Raw genomic sequence first — 25,074 nt, forward strand, 5'->3', positions numbered from 1 at the left:
GGCTGGGCAGAGCTGTGAGATAGAGGTAGTTCCTTGTCAGACTGCCCAGCTACACTTTTCTTTGTCCCCTTTTTCCCACCAGGTCATCCCCAGCCAGATGCCCATTGGTGTTATTATGCATTTTCCCCCAATCCTAATAAAACCTGCCTCAGAGACACCTGGATGGCTCAGGCGGTTGAGCATCTGCCTTTGGCTCAGGGCGTGAGTCCCAGGATTGAGTCCTGCATGGGGCTCTCCTTGGGGAGCTAGCATCTCCTTCTGCCTACGTCTCTGCCTCTCTCTGTGTGTCTCTCATGAATAAATAAATAAATAAAATCTTCATTAAAAAAACAAGAAACCTGTCTCAGGAGGGCATCTGCTGTAGTCACTGATGCTGTAGAGCAAATGCCTGACAACTGGTCAGAGTGTGCCTCTTTCCTGGATTACAAATCCAAGGAGATCAAAGCTTAAAGCAAAAGAGAGGAAGCACTAATGAAATTTCAGGTATCAGACTCTTGGAGAGGAGAGCAATTTGGGAGCAATAGGGCCTAACTGCAACAGAAGAAGCTATGTACGGCATCTGCTTGCAAGGTCAAGGCTGGCTGTGGCTGTACATATGACCACAGGCAGATGTCTGTAGGTGTTGGCAAGGAGAGAGGGGCCCTCAGGATCCATGCTTTGGAGGTTCTTTCCTCTTCATCCTTCAAGGCTCAGCTTGAAATTCACCTCCTCTGTGAAGTCTTCCCTGATCCCTCTCCACCTTCCAAACAGTTCTGTGGTCTCAGACCCCTGCGGCCTTAAGGCACTTTGCTATATATTCGACCTAACGCATCCTGCGTCCTTCAAGCCTTGGCATGTTGCTTTTTATTAAATTCTGAATTCCTCAAGGGGCAGAGCAATGTCTGATTTCCTTGTTTCTCCTGCAGCTCCTCCCAGAGGACTTTGCACAGAGTCAGGACTCGATCTTGATTGGAAGGCTTGAGTTGACAGCAGTACAGTGCACTTTCCCCACACAAGGAAGTAAGGATGATGCTGATAGCAGGAGGGTTAGGGGCAGGTGTCCTGCTGATTCCTGAAAACTAGAGGGTATGGGGCACTTACCTGCCCCCGACCATTTCTTTCTTTCTTTCTTTTTTTTTTTTTAGATTTTTATTTATTTATTTAAGAGAAAGAGAGAGAGCATGAGCTGGGGGAGGGACAGAGAGGGGAGGGAGAAGCAGACTCCCTGTGGAGTGGGGAGCCTGATGTGGGGCTTGATCCCAGGATCCTTGGACCCCAGTACCCCTGGACCCCGGGATCATGACCTGAGCCAAAGGCAGACCTTAACTGACTGAGTCACCCAGGAGCCCTGCCTCAGACCATTTAAAAACACTTATTGAGTGCTTCTGTGCTAGGCAGCATGGTGGCGAACCAGGAGAAGGGGCAGCCACCCCTTTCAAGAGCAGTAAATCTACTGCTCTCAATTATAGATTAGCCTCATCCTGCCCAAAACCGTTCTCCATGCCTACGGGATGCTGGCTTTGGGTTTAGACATTATGGCTCTAGCTCCCTGAGCCAATCTCTGTCCCTCTGATCAAAGTAGAGTCATGGTACAAGAATTTTTTTTTTTTTTTTTAAGATTTTATGTTCAGGGAATCTCTACACCCAACGTGAGGCTCCAACTCACAACCCTGAGATTAAGAGTCTCATGCTCTACCGACGAAGCCAGCAGGCACCCCAAAGAATTCTTTCAAAAAATACTTTTATTGATATGTAATTCACATACTATATAATATTTCTTATTCTTAATATTATGCTGTCTTGTAGCATCTTGCTCTCCTTGTAAGCCTGAAAATTCCCATTTGTTCTGTCAATAGTCCTGAGAAGCCCGACTTAAAGGTCTTTATTCTTTCTGTAAAAAATAAAAGCACTTTTCAGTCTATGGGGTCATATTATAATCCTAAAGCACCTTCCCAGTTCCCCAGCCCACCTCCTCCAGCCAGCTTGATCCTACTATTTCTCTGGGATTGCAGAAGGCTAGAGGCCTGCCTTCCCTCAATGTATAGGTAGCACAAGAGAAGCTCATACTCTAGGAGCTCAGTGTGTCTCCCAGAGCCTCCTTCTAAGCCCTATCACCTCATCTCACTCCCGACTTCCTCCCGGTTTCCATTCCCCCTCATCTCCCCAGCAGAGTTGGTAGAAATAAATGTTTAGCTTCTGCTGCTGGAGCATATCACAGTGTGAAATAAACACGGATGCCCCATCTACCCTGACAGCATAATTCATTTACTGCAAAGGGATATAATAAAGTCTGTTTATTACAGCAATTAACAGAGCAGAGTTTGCCGGCATGCTTTTCAGAGGCAACCAGAAAAGTGCTTACTCCAGGTGCATAGATTCGGGAAACTGTGCAACTTGAGCCAAAATGAAACCAATTAGAGGCTTAGTAAATGCATCCCAGCCACCCTAGAAAACTTAGCCATCCACGAGTCAGTTCAGCTGAGGTAGAACCTCACTGCAGGAATCTAACACGGTATGATTGCTGCTTGGCTGCATTAAGACATGGACCCGTCTCTCCAGGGTCATGGTCTTGAGGATGTGCATGAAATGCTCCCCCCAACCCAACCACCCCAGCTCCTAGGTGCAAATCTCATCATCAGAGCATGTAGGTGGGAAACGTTAGCACCATTGACTCTCAGGGTACCACTGGGGTGCAAGTGGGGATATAGGAAGAGGACCAGAGGCTCGGCTAGGCAAAAGGGACAGAGTATAATTGGCTCTAAGAAATCCTTTCATTAAACCTTGACTTCAAGGGCATTGTCAAAAGTTAAGACCTCATTGCCCCTGGAGAGCAATGCGTCTGTATGGACGTGGCGGGAGATGATGGGAGGTCGGGGGTAGGGGGGGGTGGGGGGGTGGACGGCTGGGTGGGAAGAAGAGGAACTCAGGGGTCTACTTTCCAGCCTGGAGGATGTATGCTAACTTGCTTTGGGCATCAAGACTGGATGAAGACATACAGCCCAATCACTCTGGTTCTTTGGTGGAGAATAGAGGAAAGGGAGGCATTGGTTTACGTTTCCCAGGGATGTTAGGTGTATCTGATTGCTCACTAATCAAACCTAGCCCTCCACCCTCTTTCAAGGGGCCAGGGGTTGACTTGTACCAATAGGACTTTCTTCATACTGAGGTCTGATTTTCCCAAGAGGACTGCAGCTTCCCCATCCCCCCAACCACCACCAGTGTCATAGCTGTGTGGGGAAAAACTCATCTAGAGTGGCAGCTCTTCCTTTTTTTTTCTCTGGAGTGGCCTCTCTGGGAGACCATGGGGAGTTTTGATCTCCTTGGAAATATGAAACGGAGCACCTAAGCCAGCTTGAAAAACCAAAGGCTCGAAAGTGCAGAGGCGAACCACCGCCAGGCAGTTCCTCTAGTTGAGGCAAGACCCAGTGGGTATCCCTTCCCTCCATAACTCTTTTTCCTTCTCAGGCCTCTGGGAGAAGGTGCTGCATTGAAGGATGAGGGCAGAAGCCCGCCTGGCCTCTCTGGAACAGAGAAAGTCAGAGCTTTGAGCATCATGAACAACGAGATAAAAATAGCAGTGTTGCCATAGCAACGAAGGCTGGGAGAGTCCTGAGGATCTGGCTGGGTCCTGCCATCTCCCCCTGCAGCCTTTCTGCTGCCTCTCCTCTCCCATGGAACACAGAATGAGCTGAGTGAGGACGGAAGGACAGGGAGACAGACCAGTAGCCCACAAGGAAACCTTTGAACTTCAGAGCCTCGAGTTCTGGTCGGAGCTGGGGTGCCCAGTTTTGGGGGGTTTTGGGCTTTTGGATTTCCTTCCTCAGTATAACAAGTTTCTCCAGGGATGCCCTGGGGAGCTCCCCAAACTCACCCTCCTGCTGGATGGTCCTGACTTCCTGGGTCCCCTGTGGATAGCCACGGCTGCTGTTTCCTCTTTGTCATGTGTGGCTCTGATCCCATGGGAATTTACAGGAGTCCAGGCTGGACTGGCCACAACAGCCCAGTGCAGTTGGCACTGGTGTGGCGTGGGGGAAAGAGGATTCATGGGGACCGCCAGCCTCCCTGCACCTACATTGTTTAGACACAGAGGCTTACGATGCTGTTTGCCTGTTTGCGTTAGGAACAGGGGGGACAGTGGTGAGAGCTACCTCATGCTCTTGCTTTTGTGCCAGAGGGATGAAGTGTTCATTCTGTGGGAACAGATTCTGGTTCTTGGCTCTGCTGGTGTTGTCAGCCCCATCACCTGTTGGGCAGGGCGGCCACCTTCGGGGTGAACACCAGGCTTTCTGCCCCAGCCTAGAGGAGCCCACCAAATGCAGCAGTGAGAGTTCCTTCTCTGGTGAAAGCCCCTCTTCACAGTTGTAAACCAAGTATTTGTCTCGAAAAGTACAAGCCACGTCTCAGCACGTCTGATATGAAGTCCCCTTATAACATGTTCCTGTGAGGTAGGGAGGAAATGGGTCTTGTCACCACCTTCTATAGAGTTTGGGAGAGAGGAAGCAAGTTGCTGAGGTCGGGAGGCAGCCGTGCCAGAGCCTGGGGACCTGGGGGCTGCAGTTCTCCATCCAGAGATGGCACATCCCAAACCACTGGGTGCAACGCATGTTCACTCAGGAGACAAGGGCAGCTGGCAGCTCGAGGCATGTCCCTGTGACCACCGGGAATGAGGTGGGCTTGGCACCTGCTGGCCCAAGGAACGCTCCTGGGTTACAGAACCGGGGCTGGGAGCTGGTGCTCTGAGATCCCATCTGCACACCAGAGGGTGGTGTGTGTGTGTGTGTGTGTGTGTGTGAGAGAGAGAGAGAGCGAGAGCGAGAGAGAGTGAGAGCACAGTGGCACCTGTGGCGGCCTCTCTGGTCCCTGGCTATAGGAGGCAGGAGAAGCAGAACTGCACAGAGCACTGAGGCAGGATTCCAGCAGAAGGTCTGGGAGCCTTGGCTTTCCATCTCATTGCCCCCACCCCTTCTTAGATCTACCATTATTGCTGTCATCTGCCCTCCCCTCTGCTTCCTCGGCCTTGAGCCCCACTGAGGCTCAACTTCCCAGGGACGCAGAGCGCTGGCCTCTGGAGGGGGGGGTTCTTAGAGGACATTATCAGGGAAAAGACTGAGTCCCAGAAGTAAGATGTGATGATTAACTTGAGGTCACACCGTCATCAGTGTCTGATCAGGGCTAGGACCCAGGAGATCTGGCTCCCAGCTCAGTGCGCTTTGCATCTTGCTGTGCTGCCAGACGATATTTCAGTTAAATTATTGCTCTTTTTATTTTTTTCAAAAATAACGATCGTCCTATATATTTCTATCAACTCACACGCAACATCCAGAAAGCCCTTCCCTGGGAATGGAGAAAGAAAGGACATTAAAAAAAAAAAAAAAAAAAAGACTTGGCCCTGAGACAAGAAGCCGGTGGTGTCCTGAGGGCCAGGCCCTCAGACAATATTTGTGGCACAAGAACCTCAAGCCCCCCTCACATTTCTTGATCCTCTCACTCAGTGACCTGCAGCATGCACGGGGGCCTCCCACAGCTTCGAGGCCTCTGGCCCTCGTACAAGGACTCAGTGCCACCCTCCTGGGGGCTCCCAGCCCCCTCCTCAAGAGGGAGTTTGGGAGAAAATCCCAGAGTGGAGGGAATTAGAAACAGGCAGGGCAAAATGGTCCAAGCTGTCCTCTGCGAGGGAGCGTCAGGGCCGGGTAGGAAATGAAGCGGCCAGACCTCTCTCCCTCAAAAAAAGAACAGAAGGAAGAGAAGCCTGGACTACAAGTCAGCGGCCTGGGGGGCGTGGGCTGGACACTGGGGCTGCTTTTGCCTTTTTGAATGAAACCTCTCCTCTGGGTTCACCTAGGGGCCGAGAGGGGGGCACAGGTCTCCAGACTGGTTCTCGAGCTTCTGAGAGGAGCAAAGTCAGCATTTCCCTGAGGAGGAAGTGGAGGGATGATAGAATGGGCCGTGTCTGGCACGAAGCTGCTGCTGCCGGCCTACGCCCACCCATCAGCACGGGCCCCAGCCTTCACCCTGATGAAGGTGGGGCCACTGGCTTGGGGGCCACGGCCGCTGCCTACAGGCATAGCTGGGCCTCCGCTCAGAGATGCCTTGACCTTGGGACCTCTCCTGTGTCCCCACAGCAGGGGCTCCAGAGATCCAGTATCCCTTTGGAGCCAAAGGAGTTCTCTCCTCCGGGCAAGAAGCTCTCTGAACAGGCTCAGTGCCAAACCCTTGCAGCTGAAATTCCTGCCAAGGCCAGAGAGGTGCGCAGGGGCAAAACTCTCCTTTACCACCCCTCCTGACCTTTCCTCTGGGTAAGCCTCTGTGGTCAGGACCTAACACCCAACACCTCTGAGGCTCTAGGGGATGCAATTTCATCCTCCACTGCAAGAGTAACTTCTCTGGGGCTGCAGCCTCGCAGGGAACCGCTAGGGACACACATGCCCTCCAGGCTGGCTCTCCTGCGCGGGATCAAGGTACCCTTGAAAGCGTTTCTGCCCATCTCTGAGCCTCATCCAAGGCTGCTACTGTCTAAGTGGTCATCCCTTGTGACCCCACCGGCCTTTATTGCTGTTTCCTCGAGGGAAAGACTTCTGTTTATAATTCTTTGGATATAAAAGGAGATAACAGATTGTGTACAAGGCTGGGGCTGGGTGGTAGGGGCAAAGGAGGGGGGTTGCAGGACAGGAGGAAAGAAATTATAAGCTGCACTCTGGCTTCACAAATAGGACCTGGATCCCACCAAACCTGCCAAAAACTCAGGAAATGTCCCTGAGCATGGGGCATGAGCTGGGCAGGCAAAGGTTGCCAGGATGGAATGTGCCTTTGCCTCTCCCTGGTTCTGGATGAACCAGCAGAGGCCGTCTTCTGCCCTCCCGACTGCCCAGAGAGGCACATTCCAAGGAAAGGGGGCACACAGCCCCTCCTTCTGTCCAGGAACCCTCATCTCCTCTACCCAGGCCACCTGTTAACTATCAGAAAGGTTATTCTGTCCCTGAGTGTTGCAGGGGATCTGACTTCGTTCCTGGGCTGACTTGCTCTGTAGTGAAGTAGACGGCAGACTTGCTAAAGCTACAGAATCTGCCTGAAGTGTCTCTGCCACTGGCCTTGCTGTCTGTGGGACCCTCTAGCTCCTGAGAGGTTCAGGCACAGTGACAGAAGGTATGTTATAGCAAATGGGAGGAGGGAAGAAGGAAGGAAATGTGTTTTTGTTTGCTTCCTACCAGCTGGAAATAGGCTGAGAGAGGGGCTGAGACTGACCCTGGAAGACCGAGGGGGGCAAGAAGATTAGGGGAACAGTCAAGGCAAGTCCTAGAGGGCCCCTTCTGCCCAGTTTCCCCTAAAGGCACAACATGCAAGCCTTTCCCTCTCTATGGGTTCTAAGAAGAGAAAAAAAAGGCAGGTGGGTGAAGCAGGAAGACAGGAGAATAGAGGGAGGACACAGTCTAGTCGGTCTAGTCCAGGAGAGGGGTCGCACAGTCTGGCCCGGGAAGGCAGTTCCTGAGAAGGGGAGTCAGGGCCTGGGGGACAGGCCCCCATATCTGGCTGCCACAAGGAGGTATGGTGGGAGAGGGTCCACAGGGCCAGGGCTGGAGGGAAAGCTGCCTACTGGTGTGCAGGGAAGAGCGGAGGTGCTGAGGGGACTCATGGCTGGCCTCCTGCTACAAGGACATCACCTGTCCCTCACTGTCCCCACTCTGCCATCTGACTCATGACCAGGCTGCCCACCTGGGGCCTGTCTGCACCTGGACCAGGAGAATGCGGGGAGGGGACAGGAAAGGACTCCCCTCTTGGGGTTGCTGCTCTGTAGAGGCTCCTGCCTCAGGCCCTGGGGTCCCAGGAAAGACTCCATCCTGGGTTTGGAGGAGGCTCGTCTTACACTTCTACCCTGTCCGGGCTGCCCGAGATGTCCCCGGGGACCAGGGTGGCTGGCAGGTCCTCTGGCTGCGTAGCCAGTTTCCTGTCCCGGAGCAGTGCTCCCTGCCCAAGGCGGCACATCCCTTGGAGGCGGGGAGTTACCCTGAGCAGGGTGCCCGGAGCCCTCAGGGCAGGAAAGAAGTTTCTCTCCTGGGGCCGCTGCAGGGCTTCTTGGTCTCTGGAGGGCAGGGCAGGTCCTGCCAGAAGTGGGTGCCCTCAGGCCTGGAACCTGCTGGCGGCCAAGAAAGGGCCCTGGTCCTGCTCACACTGCCGTTTCCCGCTCTCTGTGAACTTCCTCCTTCTTCCTCTTCATCTTGCAGAAGCCGTGGAGGCCACAGAAGCAGGCGAAAGTGAACTGGGGCATGCCCTAGGCCAGGCTGGGGGGACGCTCACCAGAGAAGATCTGCAGGGAGAGGCGGGGGAGGAAGAGGGGCGGGGGAAGGCAGGAGAGAGAAGCTGGGGTTAACATTCCCAGAGCCCTCGGGGGCTGCCCAGTCACCGTCACTCCCTGAGGTTGCCCAGGCCCTGCCAAACCTCTCACACAGGCTGGCGGGGGGGCGGGGGGGTGGTTCCTCACACAGCCTCTGTGAGAGCTGTTTCCTGATCTCTGTAGAGCTGATGTCATCCCTCAAACTGGAGCCTGGGTGAGTCTAGGATAGGCACGACAAAGCCACAGCTTCTTGCCTTTGTTCCCCTCCTGCCCCCCCCCACCTCAGCTCACCACTGTGCACCTGTGGCTGGGGACCAGGAAGCAAGGTGTCTCACAATAAGCTCTGTGCCACCCTACGCGGGTTAGAGGTGGGGGTTTCTATCCACCCCTTTAGGTCACACAGTCCAATGACCCCAATGCAGGGCTTTGTGGGCCTGCATCCAACACAGCCTTGACCTTGACCTCTAGAACTGGGTCACGCCCCCCCCCCCCCCCACTGCCCTAGCAGGCCCAGTTTGAGACCCTTATGGAATTCTATAGAGAACAGAGTGGACTTTGATTGCTCAGAGCCACATGAATCCCAGTGCTCCTCATGCAGAGAACAGACAGAGAGTTCTTTCAGCCAACAGGCTATTTTATTGAGCACCTATGCTTGGGCAAAGGGGTTGGGAGGTAGAGGGTAAAGATAATTTTTGTGCCAGAGAAACTAAGTCTGAGACAGAAGCTAAAGCTGGATTTGCCCCAGCTGGGTGTGTCATCCAGCACCCTTCTCGCTGATGGCGGCACTGGGCACTGGGCGCCTGGAGGCAGGGGCCCCTGTGGTATAGCTGGGGCAGGCTGGCTGAGGGTGGGAGGGGCTTTAGGAAATGGGCTGTCTGAGGATTCCTCTGGCTCACCTCTCTGCCCTGCCTCTGCCCTGGAGGGAGCACACGTACATGCAGGTTGGCTTGGGCAGAGCAGCTGGACTCAAGGAGGGCACCTTGCCTGGAGGTGAGGCCCACATCTTAGGCCAATTTGAATCACTTCTCCCTCTAGAAAGAAGGTCGAGGGCAGCCCAAATGCAGAGGAAGGAGGTGTGGGGTAATGCTGAAGTCTGGAATAAGGAAGCGTGAGGCATGTCCCCGGCCTAGCCTCCTGGGTGAGAGATTGCATCAGATGTCCTGGGTCCCCAGGCCAAACACACCTGCGAGCGGTTCCACTGTATTTGAGGAACCCGGCCAAACCCAGGTGCTGGCTATCTGGACAGTTCTGCAGGTCTGGCCAACCTTGCTCTTTTGGACAAGCTTCATGGTTCTCCAGGCAGACTGGAGGCCCAGCTGGCAGGCCCTCACCCAGCACAGTACCCACAGTGGAGCTGGGTCCTGTCAGGATCCTCCCTTCCTGTACCCTCCAAGTGTCCTGGTAAACACAGCTGATGACTGTAATTAATAGGTGCAATGCATTTCCAATGGCCAGCTGGGTGGGCAGGAGGCCCAGCTTGAGTCAGCATGGGTAGGTAGACTGGTTATTTAATCACCCACTTTGCGGCATCTCCACACACCCACTCTCCTGGAGTATATATAGAGAGCAGAGAGCAATCTCCAGGATATATATAGACAGAGCCGAGACACAACTACTATATTTCTAGATCTATCTACAGCAGCTATCTCTGGATTCCTCCCGTGACAAACCTAGAGAGACGGGGATCTAAACTGGGGCTGAGATGGCCTGGGTTCTATTCTGGGCTTTGACGCTGGCATGCTGTGTCACCCTGGCAGAGTGGCTGTACCTCTCTGGGCTTTCATTTCCTCATTTCAGCGTACCAAGAGGTGAATCGAAGTTTAACATGTAGCCTCCAAACCCAAGGGGCTGGAAGGGCACCAGGGATCCTGTCTGATGAGGAAGAAGGGCGGGAGAACAGGTGGGTTTCCTTGTAATCAGTCATGGTGACACATACACTTTCTCTGCCGGGGGATGTACACCAAGGGAACTATCAACAAAGCATTTCCATGATCACAGGAAAAATGAACTGTGGGGAGAAATTGGTAGGCACGACAAGGCTGATCTGCGGAAGGAATTCATAATTAAAACCAGCCAGCCAAGTGGCTCTGACCATGCCCCTCCCACCCCAAGCCTGGGTCTAGGAGCAGCTCTGGGTCTTCTGATCCCATGGTGCACAGATCCTCTTCCCTTGCCACCCTACCTCCCCTCTGATGTATGCTTGTTCTAAAAAAAAATAGCAAAGTGTACCCTGTGAAGGGACTGTTCCTCCCCAAGCTCCTTTGGCAAAGATGAGAAAATCCTGGCTTTTTTGCCCACTGTAGAGTGTTTGGGGGCAGAGAGTGGAGGAACCAGGACCTGCACATCCAACTTAGGAGGGTTGAAGTGAACTGACGCTAGGCTAGAGAGCCTACAACCCGGCCCCTGAGAGCTGTCCTGGAAGCGGACATCTCAGGGAGATTCCTAGAGCCTTTCTCCTCAGGCAGAGGTGGGATGAGAGTCTGGTTATCCTGCTCAGGTCTTCATATAAAGGGCTCTGGTTGTCCTCCCCCTTCCCTAGTGGGGCCTGACACGGGTTTCTTCACTGCTAGGCGCACTCCCAGACCTGGAAGCAGTCTGGGCCCTGTGTGCGATGCAGGTCCCTGGGCCAGCCCCTGAAGTGAGGAGCCGTGGAAGAGAGCCCCTCCCCATCTCCATGTCCCTCCTGCCCTCCCTGGGTCCCACTCATCGTCAGCATGCCTCTGCACCGCCTAGGGATGCCCCTCGGCTAGAGCCACGCCTCTGCTCCTCCAGGCTGTGCTCACCCTGCCTTTATCCCTTTATACTTTGCAGAGTGTTCCAGCACCAACTCGGGGGCTCCCTGGGAGTCAGGTCCTCCTCTTGCTAGGTCTACTTGAGGAGGGAGGTGTTTGAATGTTGGAAATGACGGAGTCAGGGTTTCCATGCAGCAAGTGGACCAGCGCCTGGAGGGGCCCCCCACTTAATCTGTGTTGGTGACAGAAACTTACCCTCTGCCCTCAGCTTTCGTGCCTCTACCCCAGGAGGGGCCAAGGGATGGAAAGATCAGCCCCATCAACTCAGAATAGGAAGGGAAAGAAGGCGGCCACTGGACCAACCTCTGTTAGCTCACAGTTGGCTGCATGGGACTGCAAGCTGGTGGCCCAGATTTCTTCCCCATCCTCCTCTCTGGCCTTTGCCCAGCTCAGGTCTGAGATGATCTAGGGTATGGGGGCAAGAAGGATCCTCAGCTTGGCCAGCTTTGTGGGAGCCCAAGCAGAAGAGCTGCCAACCCACAGCTCATCATCCCCAACCACAAGGGGGTTCCTGGACTCCCTGTTGACTCCTTCCCCTGGCCCTCCACCCCGCATCTTCTCTCTATACCAGGTACCCTCCAAGGGTTCCCCAGCCCTAGTACCTCCAGCCAAAAGGGAGCAGTGGGCTAGAGACCGCTTGGACACATGGTGGGATCAAGAGGAAGAGGGTCTCAGAGAGGGCTAGAAACTAAGAGAGGAGACAGCCAAGGCTTCACTGCTGGCGGACCATGAACTCCTAGGTGCCTCAAATTTTGGCAGTGTCCTCCATCAAAGTGAATGGCGGTAGGGGGCTTGGAAGGGTAGGGAGATATTTATAAGTGTTGGGACATGCCCGGAATCCTTTGACAAGCAAAAAAAAAAAAAAAAAAAAGGAGATTTCCCCTCACACCCACCCCCATCCCCTCACCTCGCAAAGCAGCAGAGTAGCTTCCAAGGAGGCGTCCCCCCCACCCCCCCACTGCCAGCCTCACTCTGCACCCCCCCACCCCAGGTAAAGGGCAAAAGAGAAGTGACCCAGTGAGGAGGGGTGCCTCACGCCTCCAGAACAATGCTGAGCCCTCCGCCCCCTCCCCAGCTCCCTTTAGCACCGCGCCTCAGTAATTAAAATATGAATTCACCTTCCCTCCCCGAGCCATTCATCACTGCGAAGGGAAGCAGCTGCGGCTTAGAAGACCGGATTTGGGGGATTAGCTCGGGCGGTGGAGCAGACACACCAGGAGAAAGAATTAAAAAGGAAGGGGGTGAATTGGGTTTTCTCTCCCCACCTCCTCCCTCTCCCTCCTGCTGCCACCAAGCCTCACACCCCACCCCTTCCCCCAAAGCCTGGCCTCTGCAGGTTTCTGGGAACTGTAGTCTCCAAGACTGTGTTGATAAACAGGCAGGCCAGAGGTGGGTGGTGACACAAACTACAGATCCCAGGACTTCTTCCCAGAGTTGGCAGCAGCAAAGCTGGGCATCGGCCTCAGTCTGGGAGAAGCCCTCATTCTCCTTGGAGATTAACTCCTTCTTGGCCTGCTTGAGACTGACTTCCAGCCTCTGGCTTACTGAGCTCCTTGGGATCTGGAGCCAAGGTCCTCTCTGCCTTTTATGGCTTCCAGCCCCGCTTATTTCTTGCTTGCCCACCTAGAGAGAGAGAGAGAGAGAGAGAAAGGGGAAGCTCCTCCCACCTTTCAAGACTACTGAGGACAAACAGGCATTGGCCAGAGGTTCTGAGAGACTTGGGGGCCACAGGAACTGTAAGGTCAGACCACTAGCAGTCTTGAGATGTCATTAGACCCTGACCTCCGGGGCCTCCCAGGAGGTCTACCGCTTGGCTGAGGCTGGCCCATCCTGGGAGTCATCCTAAGTGTGACTAGGGTTGTCAGCTTGACATGCAGCAGGAGCTGGGAACAAACACAGTGGTCCAGACTGGTGGTGCCAGAAGGGCTTCCAGAGGTCAAACGTTAGTGCCAACCCCTTCTAACAATGGGAAGGGCTTTTTGTTTTGTTTTAAATAGTCTTTGCATTTGAAAGGAGCAGAGTTTTAGCAGTGAAACTCCACTTCCACTAAAAAATGGGACACATACAACCAGAGATCCACTTGAATCTCTGTGTTGTTAAACACGGGGCCGCTCTCTCAAGGGAGGTCAAACGCTGGGTATCTCTGCAGACAGTGACAAAGACGGAGGTTCAGAACAGTTTTGAGGTTTCAGCCGTCTGCAGGCAGGGACCAGGATAGACGCAGCCCTCTGATCCGTGAATCCTCCAGAGACCAAGGGCATGAGGCCAGCTTGCCTATTCAATTCAGTTGAACAATTATGTGAAATAAATAATTACATATCTCCTCCAGGCCTGCAACACTGGCAGTGGCCAAGAGACAAAGCACAGAGAGAAGCTGCAACCTGGTAGCCCCAGAAGCACCCTAGGCCCCGGGCCCAGCAAGGGTGGGCTTGCTCTGTGTTCCTGTTTATGGCAACTCGCTGCTTTTACCCCCGCTGCTCTTTCCTCCCAGTTCACAATTCATTCAACCAACTACCTACCCAGCAAGCCCTCCTCAGAGCCTTGGCTTGCTGGAGCTTTATAGAGGCAGAAACTGGCTTGGTCATCTGCACCCCTCGTCCAGGCCCCTCCCAGGCTCCAGGGTGTGTGTGGGTGGGGGGATGGGGGACTTCTAGGCAAACCGTGCACTGGGATTCCTGTTAGGGACCCAGCTGCAGCAGCAGGAACGGGGCGCCGCTCCAACCTGACTTGGCGATTAGATCAGATGGGGAGCCCAAGGGAGTAAATTAGGTGCCTGGATGTCCACTGAGCCAAGGAAGGAATACAGGATAGGCTCGTTCTGAGCTGGGGGCAGCTGGACAAGGAGGAAGGTGGGCGAAGGTTCTAGCCACCTCTGATCTCTGGAAAAGAGGACCCAGAGGGAAAGTGACAAAGCCTAGCAATTCCCATCCCTGTGCCTTGCACCACCCAAGCCAGAGCAAGTGGGGAAGTGTTTGGAGCAGTCCCAGCAAAAACCCAAGGGCTTGCACTTTCTTTGCTTCTTCTGTTGTTTTGATGTTTTCCCCCTGTGCTCTTGCTGGAAAAGGAAAACCAGTGAGGGGCAAGGTGATTAGAGCTGGGCCATGGGGCCAGTTTGTGGATATGCATCCAGCAATTTCCATCTTCCAGAGTGCTTTCCCATGTGCTGGCTTGTTAACTTTCTTCCGTATCCAGCATGGTGGGGTAGGGAGAGCCCAGGTTCAAATCCCAGCTCTGTCCCTTACTAGCCGTATAAACTTGGGCCAGTTCCTTAGCTCCCTTGTACCTCAGACTTCCCAAAGTAAAATGGGATAATAATAGTACTTTTTTCTTAGGGTTGTTTCCAGGATGAAATGAGTACAGGTAAGATGGATAGAATCTTGTCTGGTACCTAGCAAGATAAATGTTGATCAGGGAGATTAAGAGCTCCCAGACATTATAAGTAACTTGCCTTCTGATTCTCAATACCAAATACAGTACTCTCTGATTCTTTAGTGGTCTGTCTTAGACAGATTGGGGGCTGGAAAGGGAGGGAAAGGGAGGCTGCTTCCTCTGCTGCTCCAGCCAGACTGCCCTGCCTTATTTCCAACTGCTGGAACATTCCAGGATGCCTAGGATGGAGTTAGGCAGATTTGCATGGGGGTTGAGGGCTAGGGCAGGAATGTGAGAGTAGGAAGGGGCATGGGGAGTCAGGCAAGATGAGTTGCAGGCAGCAGGAAGCAGGGAGAATGGATACTATTCACAGACTGGGCAGACCGAGGGCTAGGAAGCCCCCTCCCTAGCCCACCTTGCAGCCCCTAGGGATGCCGTCCTCATTTCCCTCTGCTGAACCTTCTCTCCCTAAGTGGCCAGCCTGAGCAGCCCATTTCTGCCACTGACAGAGACCCTGAGGTCTCTCTAGGCGGAGAAGGCTGTGGATTCCTAGCCGACCACAGAGTGAATGAGTGAGGCCAGGAAGCATGGGATGTCCTGAGAACACTGTGTGAAGGCCTGAGTGCTGTGTAACCCCGTGACCCTGACTCCAGCCCCCAAATCTCTGCTCAGTCCTGCCAGTCCTCAGTAACTTGGCAAAAGGGGGTGGGGAGAGGCACCGACTTACAGACCTCAACACCCTCTGAATGTGTCTTCATTCTCAGAGGGAATCTCCCTTGGAAATCATCAGTCCAGCCTCTTCATTTCAGAGTGAGGGACCAGGCCCAGAGAGGGGAAGTGACTTGGCCACGGTCACAGAGCCTGGCCCCAGGCCCTCCGTTACCAGGTCCCCCACAAGCCCCATCCCCAAATGGAAACCCCTCCTGGTGCCTCCTTTGAGCCTGGCTTCCAGCATGGTCCTGTGGGGAGGGAGGTGCAGATCTCAGGAGAAGGAGCACGCCCCTCACTGTAGCCCATGGCTTTTAGCCCTACATGAATTAGAAACAGCAATCACATAGGAATGAAAAGCCATAGGCCACAGCAGAGCTGAGGGGGTCCAGCGGTGGGAATCTCAAAAGGATGTGGGGAGCTGGGGGTGCCTGGGAGTCCTCACTCCCCTTTCCCACCAACCCTCCCCACCCACCCTTCCACCCTCCAGGTACTGGGCCTCCAGGTTACATTCTCTCACCATCCCCCACCACCTGCCCTGGCTCCAGCATGAAAGCCTTCCCAGTAATGAGTTTCCAGTTCTGGCCCCACAAAGTCCCCACACAATGGGCCGCACTCCGGGGTATGAGGAGGGGTGGCTTCCTGGCCATAAAGGACCTCCTCAAATTCCTATAATTAGTCTCCAGCCCCCTGCTTTGCGTCCTTAACCCCCCTCTCCCGGACAGAGCAAGGCCGGATCTTTTCAATGGCACTGCTGCCAGCACCCAGGGCTGGCCCCATATTAGATGCTCTCCTTACTACACTTAACCCTTCGGAGTCCAGCCACACGACACAGAGAGGGCCAGGGAGGGTCTGGGTAAAGGAAGGCTGAGATAAGGACCTGAGTGTGGGATGGAAGGCAAGGGAGAACCAGAGGTTCTATTCTTTAGAGGAGTGAACAAGTGTCGTGTGGCTTGAGCACGCCCAAGGTTGGGGGCTGGCCCACAATTCCCAGACAAGTTGGGCTGCCTACCAGCTATACTCCTTCTTATGTGGTTTAGAGGAAAGTGGGGCTTGTTTCCAGACCCAGGTGGAGGCAAAAAAGAGAGCCTGAGCTTGAAATCCCCAGCAGCTGAGGGCAGCTAGCTTCAGACCCATCCCTGGGTGATGCTGTGCTTGGTTCTCTCTCTCTCTCTCTCTCTCTCTCTCTCGTAAGACACAGTGGTTGGCACATGCAACTCCAGGACTCAAGAAGAGCTGGGAGGAGACAGGGAGGAACCAAGGTCTCAAACCTTGGAAAAGATGTATTCTAAACACAGGACTATCTCCTCATCTCCTCTCCCATGATGGGTCACTGTGGGCAAGCATCAGCCTCCGAGGATAGGTATTCAGGGAACTCCATGTTTAGGAAAACCTCAGGGAATTCAGACTCCAACAGGAAAGTAAGAGGCCTTAGGACCAGGCAAGACCCTGACTCTGCCAAGGAGTAGCTGCCACGGTCACCTCAGGGGACAAGCTCACTAGTTCTCTTCAGGACCCTGGCTGGACTGACCCCCTTTAACTGGGCTTTCCACACTCCAGCAACCACAGGGCATGCACGCATGCACACACACACACACCACACACACACACACACACACACACACACACACACACATCTTAACCAACCTGGGAGCCAAACTGCTGGACATCCTTTAACTTCCCACATGAACTTCTGGGCATTTGCCCCAACCCCAGAAACCTCTGGTTCTCCTTGCCTTCCTTCCCATGGGTCCCCACCTCCCAGACTCAGGACCTGTAAAAGAACCCATGGACTCCAAGCAGAATGCCCTCAGTCCCCTCCCAAGTGACACCGGGGCCAGGGGCTGGGGTCCAAGGGATGGCTCACCTGGCAGGCCCCCTCGCCCTGGAAGTCTCCCTCAGAATTCCTGCAGAGCCACTTCCTGCCTTCCAGGCAGCCACTCACTCCCCGACTTACCCCCAGAAGCTCCACGCCCAGCTAGGGCAGGCCTCCTCCCTCTTCCCGCCCACCAGCCCGGTCTGAGCTGTGCCCAACTCAACTTGACTCACTGAGAAGGCCTGGCCCGCCCCTCCCCCAGCCTGGTGGCCAGTGGGGTAGGGGTGGGGGTGGGCTGGGCAGGCGGGGGAGGTCAGGTATTCCTTCAACCCTGACTTGGGCCTGGGTAACAAAGGTCTCATTGAGCCTCTGGCTGTCTGGTCGGTGAAGCACAAACCTCTTGTATCTACTCGCTTTTGATCTCACTCCCTCTGAACCAGCCATGTATTACTCACGTCCCCCTGCCGGGCTATTGGTGTGGAGGGGCTGTTCCTCCCTCCCTTCCTCCCCATCTCCTTTCTCTCCTTCCTTCCCCTGCTGCTCCCCTCCAGCTTTTTTATGGTTCAATTTTTGGCAGGAGACCTGAGGCGGCTCCCTAAAGGCCCCCTCTCCTGCTTGGCTGCCCCTCCCCATCTCTGCGGCCCCCACCCTGTGTCCCTCCACCTCCTCCGCTCCTGCACTTGCCTGTCCATCTAGTTGGAAGATCCACACAGCAGCTAGATCTGGCCCCGCAGTCCACCCTCACCTGGCCATCCCCTCAGATTCCTGGCCCTGGGCACATGAAAGCCTCAGCTCTGGCCAGCCCAGCCTACCCGACAAGCACCAAGTAAGCTCCAGAAAGGGCAATGTGTCTCCAAGGTATTTCTGGGGCCAGAGACGTGGGGTGAGGGGCGGTGAGGGGAAAGAACATCTGTCAGGTCTCAGGCTGTGGCCCATCCAGACCTCGTTGGAATGTGGAGGAAGGAGAAGCAGGTCAGCTCCCCTGGCCTCCTTCTCTGCTTCCTCCAATATTAAGCATCCGCTTTCTAGTGAAAATTCACCACTTGGTAAGGACCCTCATGACTCACCCTCAAGCTGGGGCCCCACTATTCCTGTCTCCTCTGTGCTCACCCCTAAATCATCTGCAGCTCTGCTGGGGCCCAGGGCGGCCCACTGGCACATTCTCTCTATAGCTTCCCTGACCCTGTCCCCAGGGAGAGAGGCGGTCACCTTTGAGGTCTGAGCTCTCCCGAGAAATGCCAACAGATGCTAAGCATTCCCATGGTGGCCGGCTCCAGGGAGCTCTGCTGCTCCCCCATGCCTACCACCTGTGGCCTCCTCCCCACCCCTCCCGCCCTCAGGTGCTCCCATTCACCTGGGCTGAGGATGGGGGAAAGTTCTCTTGCCCCGACAGAGGCCCCATTCTTCCTGTTGCTGGCTCTCATTGTCCCTCATGACTCCACACATTCCTCGGCCTCTAATGAGAAGCTGAGACAGTCACCTTCCCGCCCTGTCCCGTTGTCGGAGCAGCCTGGGCTCCGCCAGCAGCGGGAGGGGGGGCGGGGCCACCAGGAGGCGGTGAAAGGAAGCAGGGACCAAACGGAGGCTGGGCAGGAACTGGCAGGGACGGGGCTCGAGACGCTGAAAGAAACCCGAACGGGGCAAGGAGATGACAGCAGATGGACACAGTAAGAGGAAATTACAGAGGAGAAAGGGACAGGGATGAATATTTGAGCGAAAACTGTGTCATGCACGCATGAGGCCCCATTAATTCTGACCATTCAGGAACGCAAACCCTCTCATTCTTATTCCCATTTAGTAGATGAGAATACAGAGGCTTACAGAGGCCGGTGGGCAGCATTGCTCTTAGAGAGGTATCCCTGACTCCTGCCACCCTCCTCGGGGTCTGCCTGCAGGCCGACCAGAGATCAGCAGACACTACTGGGTGCCCTCCCTCTCCTCCGTGCCCACACCTTCCGGAGAATGGGGGGCCAGCCTGGACACTGAAGCCTCTTCCACTGGGGAACAGGCTGCAGCAACTCCCTTTTTAGGAGCCTCCGGTGCCCCCCATTCCCTCAGGGCTCACAGTCACCATGAACCTCAGCCTAAGTCGGCCTAAGTCGTCACAGGGGCTGGAGATGGTTGGAGCTGAGGCTAAGCCAGAAGGGGGAGCACTCCTCTGCAAGAAGAGGAGTGGGGAAGGGCTAGCGAGCCATTGGCCTTGCCCTCCAGAGGAGAGCAAACCACAGATGGAGGAGGAGAGGGACCCACAGATGGAGGGGGCCAGGGGCACAGACTGGGCTCAGCTCCAGAAAGAAATGAAGCCCTAGCACTGCTCTGAAAGGAGCCAGTACGCTTCCTGCCCCCAGAAGTGAAACACAGGATACACGACCACGTCTCAGACCCACCGCCAGGCACACAGTAGGTACCCCCAAATGGTCTACTAGTGTAGAAGGGATCATTGCACCCGGAAGGAAGTTAGAGAGATCAAATCCAAGGTCCCATCAACTTCAAGATTTTATGAGTGCTTTGGAGCTGACTTCTCCTCTCAGAGCTTTTCATACTTATGTCCCTTTAGGGGAAGCTTGGAGTCCAGCAACCCTGCATCTTTGCCCACAGGGGCAGGAAACCAGGCTATTAGGAAGATTCTGAATAGGAGGCTCTCACCAGCCCACACTAACCTGGAGGAGATTAAATTGGAAGTACATTATTCTAAGGATGTTAGCTGAATGATATAGGTATGCATTTGCTGAATGAATGAACGAATGGCTGATGAACCTGGAAACAAGGACAAGAGATCTAGGTTTTCCCATATTCCAGGCTTGGTGCGCCTGGAGCTCTCTCATGCCTACACTTTCTGGTCCCTGTGCTGCAGCAGGTTACGAATGAGGGTGCAGAACACACCCTGGCACCCGACTCCACTCACCGTGAGAAGGGAGGCACGTCTGAAACTTCAGAGGAGCCTCGGGGATTTGGCTCTGCTGCTTCTGTCCCAAACAGATGTCTAGATTTGGAGTTGTAATTAGGATGGATGGATCAATGGGTGCAGTTCCTGGCCCAGAACTGACCCAGGAGAGGACTAGTTCCAGATGGATCTGCCAGTCTCCCACACGTGGTCTTCCAGACCTGAACCAGGCTAGTGGTGTGCCTGTTGCCGAAACAGCACGAACGCCCTATTTCTGGACCCTTTGGTAGCCTTCCCCATGGCTGGAACTCCCACTGCTCCTGGCTCCATCTCTACTCCAGAGCTTGACCAGCTCAGGCTCCCTCAGTCACTGGCTCCACTGAGCAAGAAAGCACAGAGAGGTCAGGCATGAATTTTCTTTTTCCCAGGGCTTTCTCTCATTGTCTCAAGAGGGCTCAGCTCTGAGCCCTCCCAGACCACCAAGGAGCTCCAGCCTGGCAGGGTCCCTGGACACTTAGGGGAGGGGAGAGAAGAGAGGCCTAACAATGCCTCAGGTGATTAAGGCAGAGGAGGTCTAAGGGGAAGGGAAATGCAAAGACAGGAGCTGGGGAGATGGGGTGGGGATAGGGGGGGATCCCTCCAGCCTTGACACTTCCTGCCCCTGCATTTCTAATAAGCTCCAGGACTGGGCTTTGGGAGAACCCAGGGAAGTGCTTGTGTCACCAGAATCCAGCCTCCCCAAACAGGGGCCACAGTTTTGCCTCTGAGCAGTTATGCTGTTAAAGAAAAATACAATAACAGGTCATTCGCAAACTCGATGCATTTCAACCTGAGCAATTCATGAATACCACAATATTCTGATGTTCTGTCCAGGAATCACCTCCCCCACTCCTTGCCTCCCCTGCCCCCCTAAGCCCACACAGGGTAGGCAATGGCAGCTCAGTCTAAAGAATTACACAGCTAGGCTCTCCCAAGCCCTAAAGGAGTACCTCTCAGAGGAAGAGGCAGGCAGAAATCAGGGATGGGGAGAAGGTCCGCAGGGGCAGCCGCTCATCTAGCAACCGTGCACCGAGCACATACAATGGGACAGGCACTGTGCTAGGCACTGGCAGACAGCACTCAGTGAGGTGCGGCCACAGCAGGCCGTCCAGTCCAGTGGGAAGACAAGCCCCTATGCATATGATTGCATTCAGAGGCAAAGTCCTACCACCCTAATCCCTGTCTCCCCCACCACCTAGAGCCTTTGCACCGTCTCCTGGGGGTTACACTAAACTTGGTTCTCCCATTTGAGGATTCCGCCTTCCTCTTAATGCCTTTAGGATTGGCCCTAGCTGGATATACTCTTCTATATGTGTGTATGCGTGTGTGCAAGAGCAATCTTCCTCTTTCTCCTAATTGTGATAGGCCCCGGGGCGGGGGGGGGGGGGGTGATGGATAGCTGGAATTGAGTAACACACAGGAGCTGTTCCCAGTCCCAAGCCTCAGCTTTGTTCTCCTGGAAGATGCCAGCAGGGTTTTAGGGCCACCAAAACCATCCCCCATGGGGGCTTCTTAGAGGACAACCAATTCGGAGCTCTGTGATCCTAGGGCTCCCATCCCAGCCTCAGAAGAACTGAATTTCCCTCCGAGATTAGCCCTTCTTAACGCTTAAGGTGGGCCAAGTTGTTCACTGGCAGATGAAGGTACATTGAAAAATCACCAGGAGAGGAGCATCTGGGTAGCTCAGTGGTTGAGTGTCTGCCTTTGGCTCAGGGCATGATCCCAGGGTCCTGGGATCGAGTCCTGCATCGAGCTCCCTGCACGGAGCCTGCTTCTCCGTCTGCCTGTGTCTCTGCCTCTCTCTTTGTGTCTCTCATGAATAAATAAATAAAAAATTTTTAAAAATCACCCAGGAAAGAGTAAAATCAGACCCGAAGAGGAATTTGTTAATGAGGGTTGAGGGGAGGAGGGCAGGAGACTATGCTTTCAAAGGGAGGCTGCTGGAATGTCGGTCAGGAAGGGCGGGCTCTCCCTTGGGCACCCAGGCGCCCTCTCCTGACAGGTTTGGTAGAGCCAGGGGCTGGTGGGCACCCTGTCACCCACCCTTTCTCAGAAAAGGGAGCAGCTATCCTTTCCAGAGTTGCCTCCCCCACCCCCACCCCCACCCATCCAAGGCTCCAGCTCCCTGGTGGGCCTCCAGCCCTAGCTCCTGTCAGGTGTACAAGGGCCCAAGGGTTGAGGAGAGAAGTGGGCGGAGGACCCAGGGCCAAGAGTTGGTGGTTTTGCTCATAGAAATGGCTTCTCTCGGCCTTCTAAGCTGGGGGCTCCTGAAGACCACTGTCCCAGGGGCACGGACACCTCTGCTTTTCCCTTCCTAGTGCTAAACAAATGCACAGGTGTCACAAAGTCCTGATCCCTGTCTCATTTATAGCTTCTTCCCCCACCCACCCCACACCATGGGGGGGGGGGGGATAAGGGAGAGGGGCAGAGGCACCTAATGCGGGTTTCTCTCCAGCTCCCTCTCCTACTCCCCCCTGAATCCTACCAGCTGCAAAAAACCTTTAAAAGGAACAAAGGCAATGGGGGCGGGGAGGGGGGCTTCCCTGTGGCGGACCTGGAGCTGCGGTTGACGCAGCCCGCGGCCGGTCACCGCTGGCTTTCAGGTGAGCGCCTGAACCCGCATCCCGGAGTCTGCCCCTGCCTCAAGGACCCTTCGTCGCCCCGCCAACCCCCCTGGCGAAGAGGCGAGTCCTCCTCGGCAGCTCCTGGCCGTCAACCCGGCCGAGGGGTCCCCGACTCGCAGCACTTTCTGCCTATTTGGTCTCGCTCAGTACTCACAGTTCGGATGCTAAGCCGTCTCCTCTCGCACTCACTTCCTTTGTCTCTTTCTCTCTCTCCCTCTCCAACCTCTCTCTCTCTCTCTCTCTCTCTCTCTTCCCTCCTTGTCTGATTCTCTGCTGTAGCTTCCAGTGGAGAAAAATAATTATTCTTCTCAATGGGTTCGCACGGGGCGCACGCACACACGCGCGCGCACACACACACGGCCGTGGTACCCAATCAATGCACAAATCTTCGGGGTCCCTTTAACCTCTGCGGATGACTCCGGGAGTTAATTATGAAGCCTATTTCGGCGCAGCATAAATATGCATTAAGGTATGAAATGACAACCGATGCGCTGAACTTCAGGGAATTGGCATTTAGACAGACTTCGTCTCGCCGCCCCCCCCGCCCCCCCCCCCCCGCTCCCTCCAGAGCCCCGCGAGCCACCTCCACCGCCTCGCGCCCTCCCGGGGCTCGCAGGGGCCCCAGCGGGCTCCTACCCGGGGGGAAGCGGGCCGCGTAGCCGCGTCCGCGCCGCGGCCCGGGAGCCCCCCCTCGTGCGCCCCCTGCGTCCGGGGCAGACCTCGGGCGGGTCCTCGCCTCCCCCCCGCCGCAGGCCGCCGCGCCGCCCCCGCGCCCCCCAGCGCGGGCCGTCGGGGAGCGAACTCCGCGCTCGGCGCTCCGAGCTCTCGGTGCGGGAGCGGGACGGCTACCTGCGCGCACGCCCGGGGCCGGGGCGCCGCTCTCCCGCGTCCAGGCCGCGCCGCCCCGCCGCCCCCGGCCGCACACCCGCACCGCGGGCACACGCGCGCGCACTCGCAGGCACCCCGCGCGCACTCCAGGGCTGTAACAAAGGAAGAGGGGCCAGCGCTGCCTTACTTTTCTCTCTCTTCTGCTCTCTTTGGCAGCCCCCCAGCCCCGGGCCGGCGTGCCCGGCCCACCCCGCCCTCCGCGGCCGCCCGACGGCAGCGGCGGCCGGCGCTCCGGGCCAGCGCGTCGGGGCCGCAACTTCGCGCCCGGGCGCCCGCGCCTCGCAGCCCCGGCGGGCGGGAGACAAAAGCTGCGGCGCCGCCGGAGGCCGCGCGGCCAAGGTGTGCTCGCTAATTGTCAGGAAATGTGTGTGTGCGCGCCGGGAGCCCGCGGGGGCGGGGAGGGGAGGGGGAGGGGAGGGGAGGGGGCGCGGAGACCCACCCCCCCTCGCCGGGCCCGCCACTCGCCAGCGCCGGGCCCCGGACCGGGATTAGAGAATAAATTATCTGCTCTCTTCTCATTGGGCTGCGGCTGAGGACGCCGTCGGCGGCGCCGGGCTGGGAGCTCGCCCGGCTCTTTGCATTCACCGCACAGCGCCGGCTCGGCTCGCCTCGCTTCGCGGGGGCCGCGGGGGCCGCGGGGGCCGCGAGCTCCGGGCCGCGCCTGCAGACGCGGAGGACACTGGCCGGCCGCCCGCGCCGCCCCTCCCCCGCCCGGCCCCGCCTGCCGCCTGCCCCCTGCCCCCTGCCCCCTGCCCCTCCCGGCCGGCCCGGTGCCCTGGGGACGGAGAGAAGCCCGAGGATGGACATCTCAGAGTCCCTCCCTCTCTCCCCCACGCCCCCGGCTTGTTTCACCCCTTTTCCAAGGAGAATGACGGGGCGGCGGGGGGGGGGGGGGGGGGGAGCGGGAAGCAGCCGGGGTCGGTCTACCTGAGCCAAGCCTACCTCACTCACGCCTCTGTGACTTTGAGAACCTCGGAGAGGATCCCCCCTCCCGGGACCAAGTCCCCTCCTCTGGGGTCATCTCCTGCCCTCTGCGTGGCAGCAACGACAAAGAGATGGCACTCAGGCTCTTTTGCTTTCTCCTCCCTCCAGCCCCTCTAGCTCCAGCACAGTCTTGTTCCCCAGCCTTTCCGTGGCCCACCCCGGAAGATAGTCCACGGACTGCCGGCAAAGGAAATGCTCTCTAGTTCAAAGGAGCTTCCTGCCAAGAATTCATCCATCCATCCATTCATTCATTCATTCAGCAATATGCAGAACCACCCCTGTGTTGTGCAAGGGCTAGGCACCAGGATTACAAAGGGAAAGGATTCAGGTGACACAGTCCAGTAATAGTAAAATAACAACGGTCCAAGAGGTGCTATATCAATACGCAGGCAACTTTGAACCCAGAGGCTGGAGCGACTAACTCCAGCCATTCATTCAACGCGTAATTTAGCATGCCTTAAGTGCCAGGCTCTGTGCTGAGCTGGTGGGCTTGGTGCCCACCCCCCTGGAGCAGACAGTCTGGTGGACAAGATGGGCACTGACTGGTGGTCAGAGGAGCTAACCAGAGCTATGGGCGTGGAGCAAATAGTAGAGGCTCTTAATCTACTTTGGGGAGCCCAGAAAGGCTTCTCTGAGGAAAGGAGATCTAAGTCAAGCCCTCA

General features: G+C 55.9%; 1 protein-coding gene across 6 annotated transcripts; it reads right to left on the bottom strand.

The window, feature by feature from the left end:
- Positions 1-1,706: 1,706 nt before the first annotated feature.
- Positions 1,707-22,878, bottom strand: BLACAT1 (BLACAT1 overlapping LEMD1 locus). Of its 6 annotated transcripts, none has more exons than XR_003233858.2 (3): positions 22,695-22,878; positions 3,851-8,281; positions 1,707-1,870 (listed from the first exon to the last, which is right to left on the bottom strand). XR_003233858.2 is itself a non-coding variant. In XM_072759430.1 (2 exons), exon 2 carries the CDS (start codon positions 8,240-8,242, stop codon positions 8,141-8,143), a length of 102 nt encoding a protein of 33 aa, XP_072615531.1. In that variant the 5' UTR covers positions 8,243-8,281; positions 22,695-22,858; the 3' UTR covers positions 2,259-8,140. The 6 variants fall into 6 exon arrangements, 3 of the variants coding, with proteins under 3 accessions (XP_072615531.1, XP_072615529.1, XP_072615530.1); XR_012001771.1 differs by lacking the exon at positions 22,695-22,878 and adding an exon at positions 12,219-15,485 and having other exon boundaries at positions 4,128-8,281; XR_003233856.2 differs by lacking the exon at positions 22,695-22,878 and adding an exon at positions 12,219-15,485.
- Between the last annotated feature and the right edge of the window lie 2,196 nt (positions 22,879-25,074).

Source organism: Vulpes vulpes, chromosome 5, assembly GCF_048418805.1.
Source record: "Vulpes vulpes isolate BD-2025 chromosome 5, VulVul3, whole genome shotgun sequence".
In the NCBI taxonomy this organism is placed as follows: Eukaryota; Metazoa; Chordata; class Mammalia; order Carnivora; family Canidae; genus Vulpes; species Vulpes vulpes.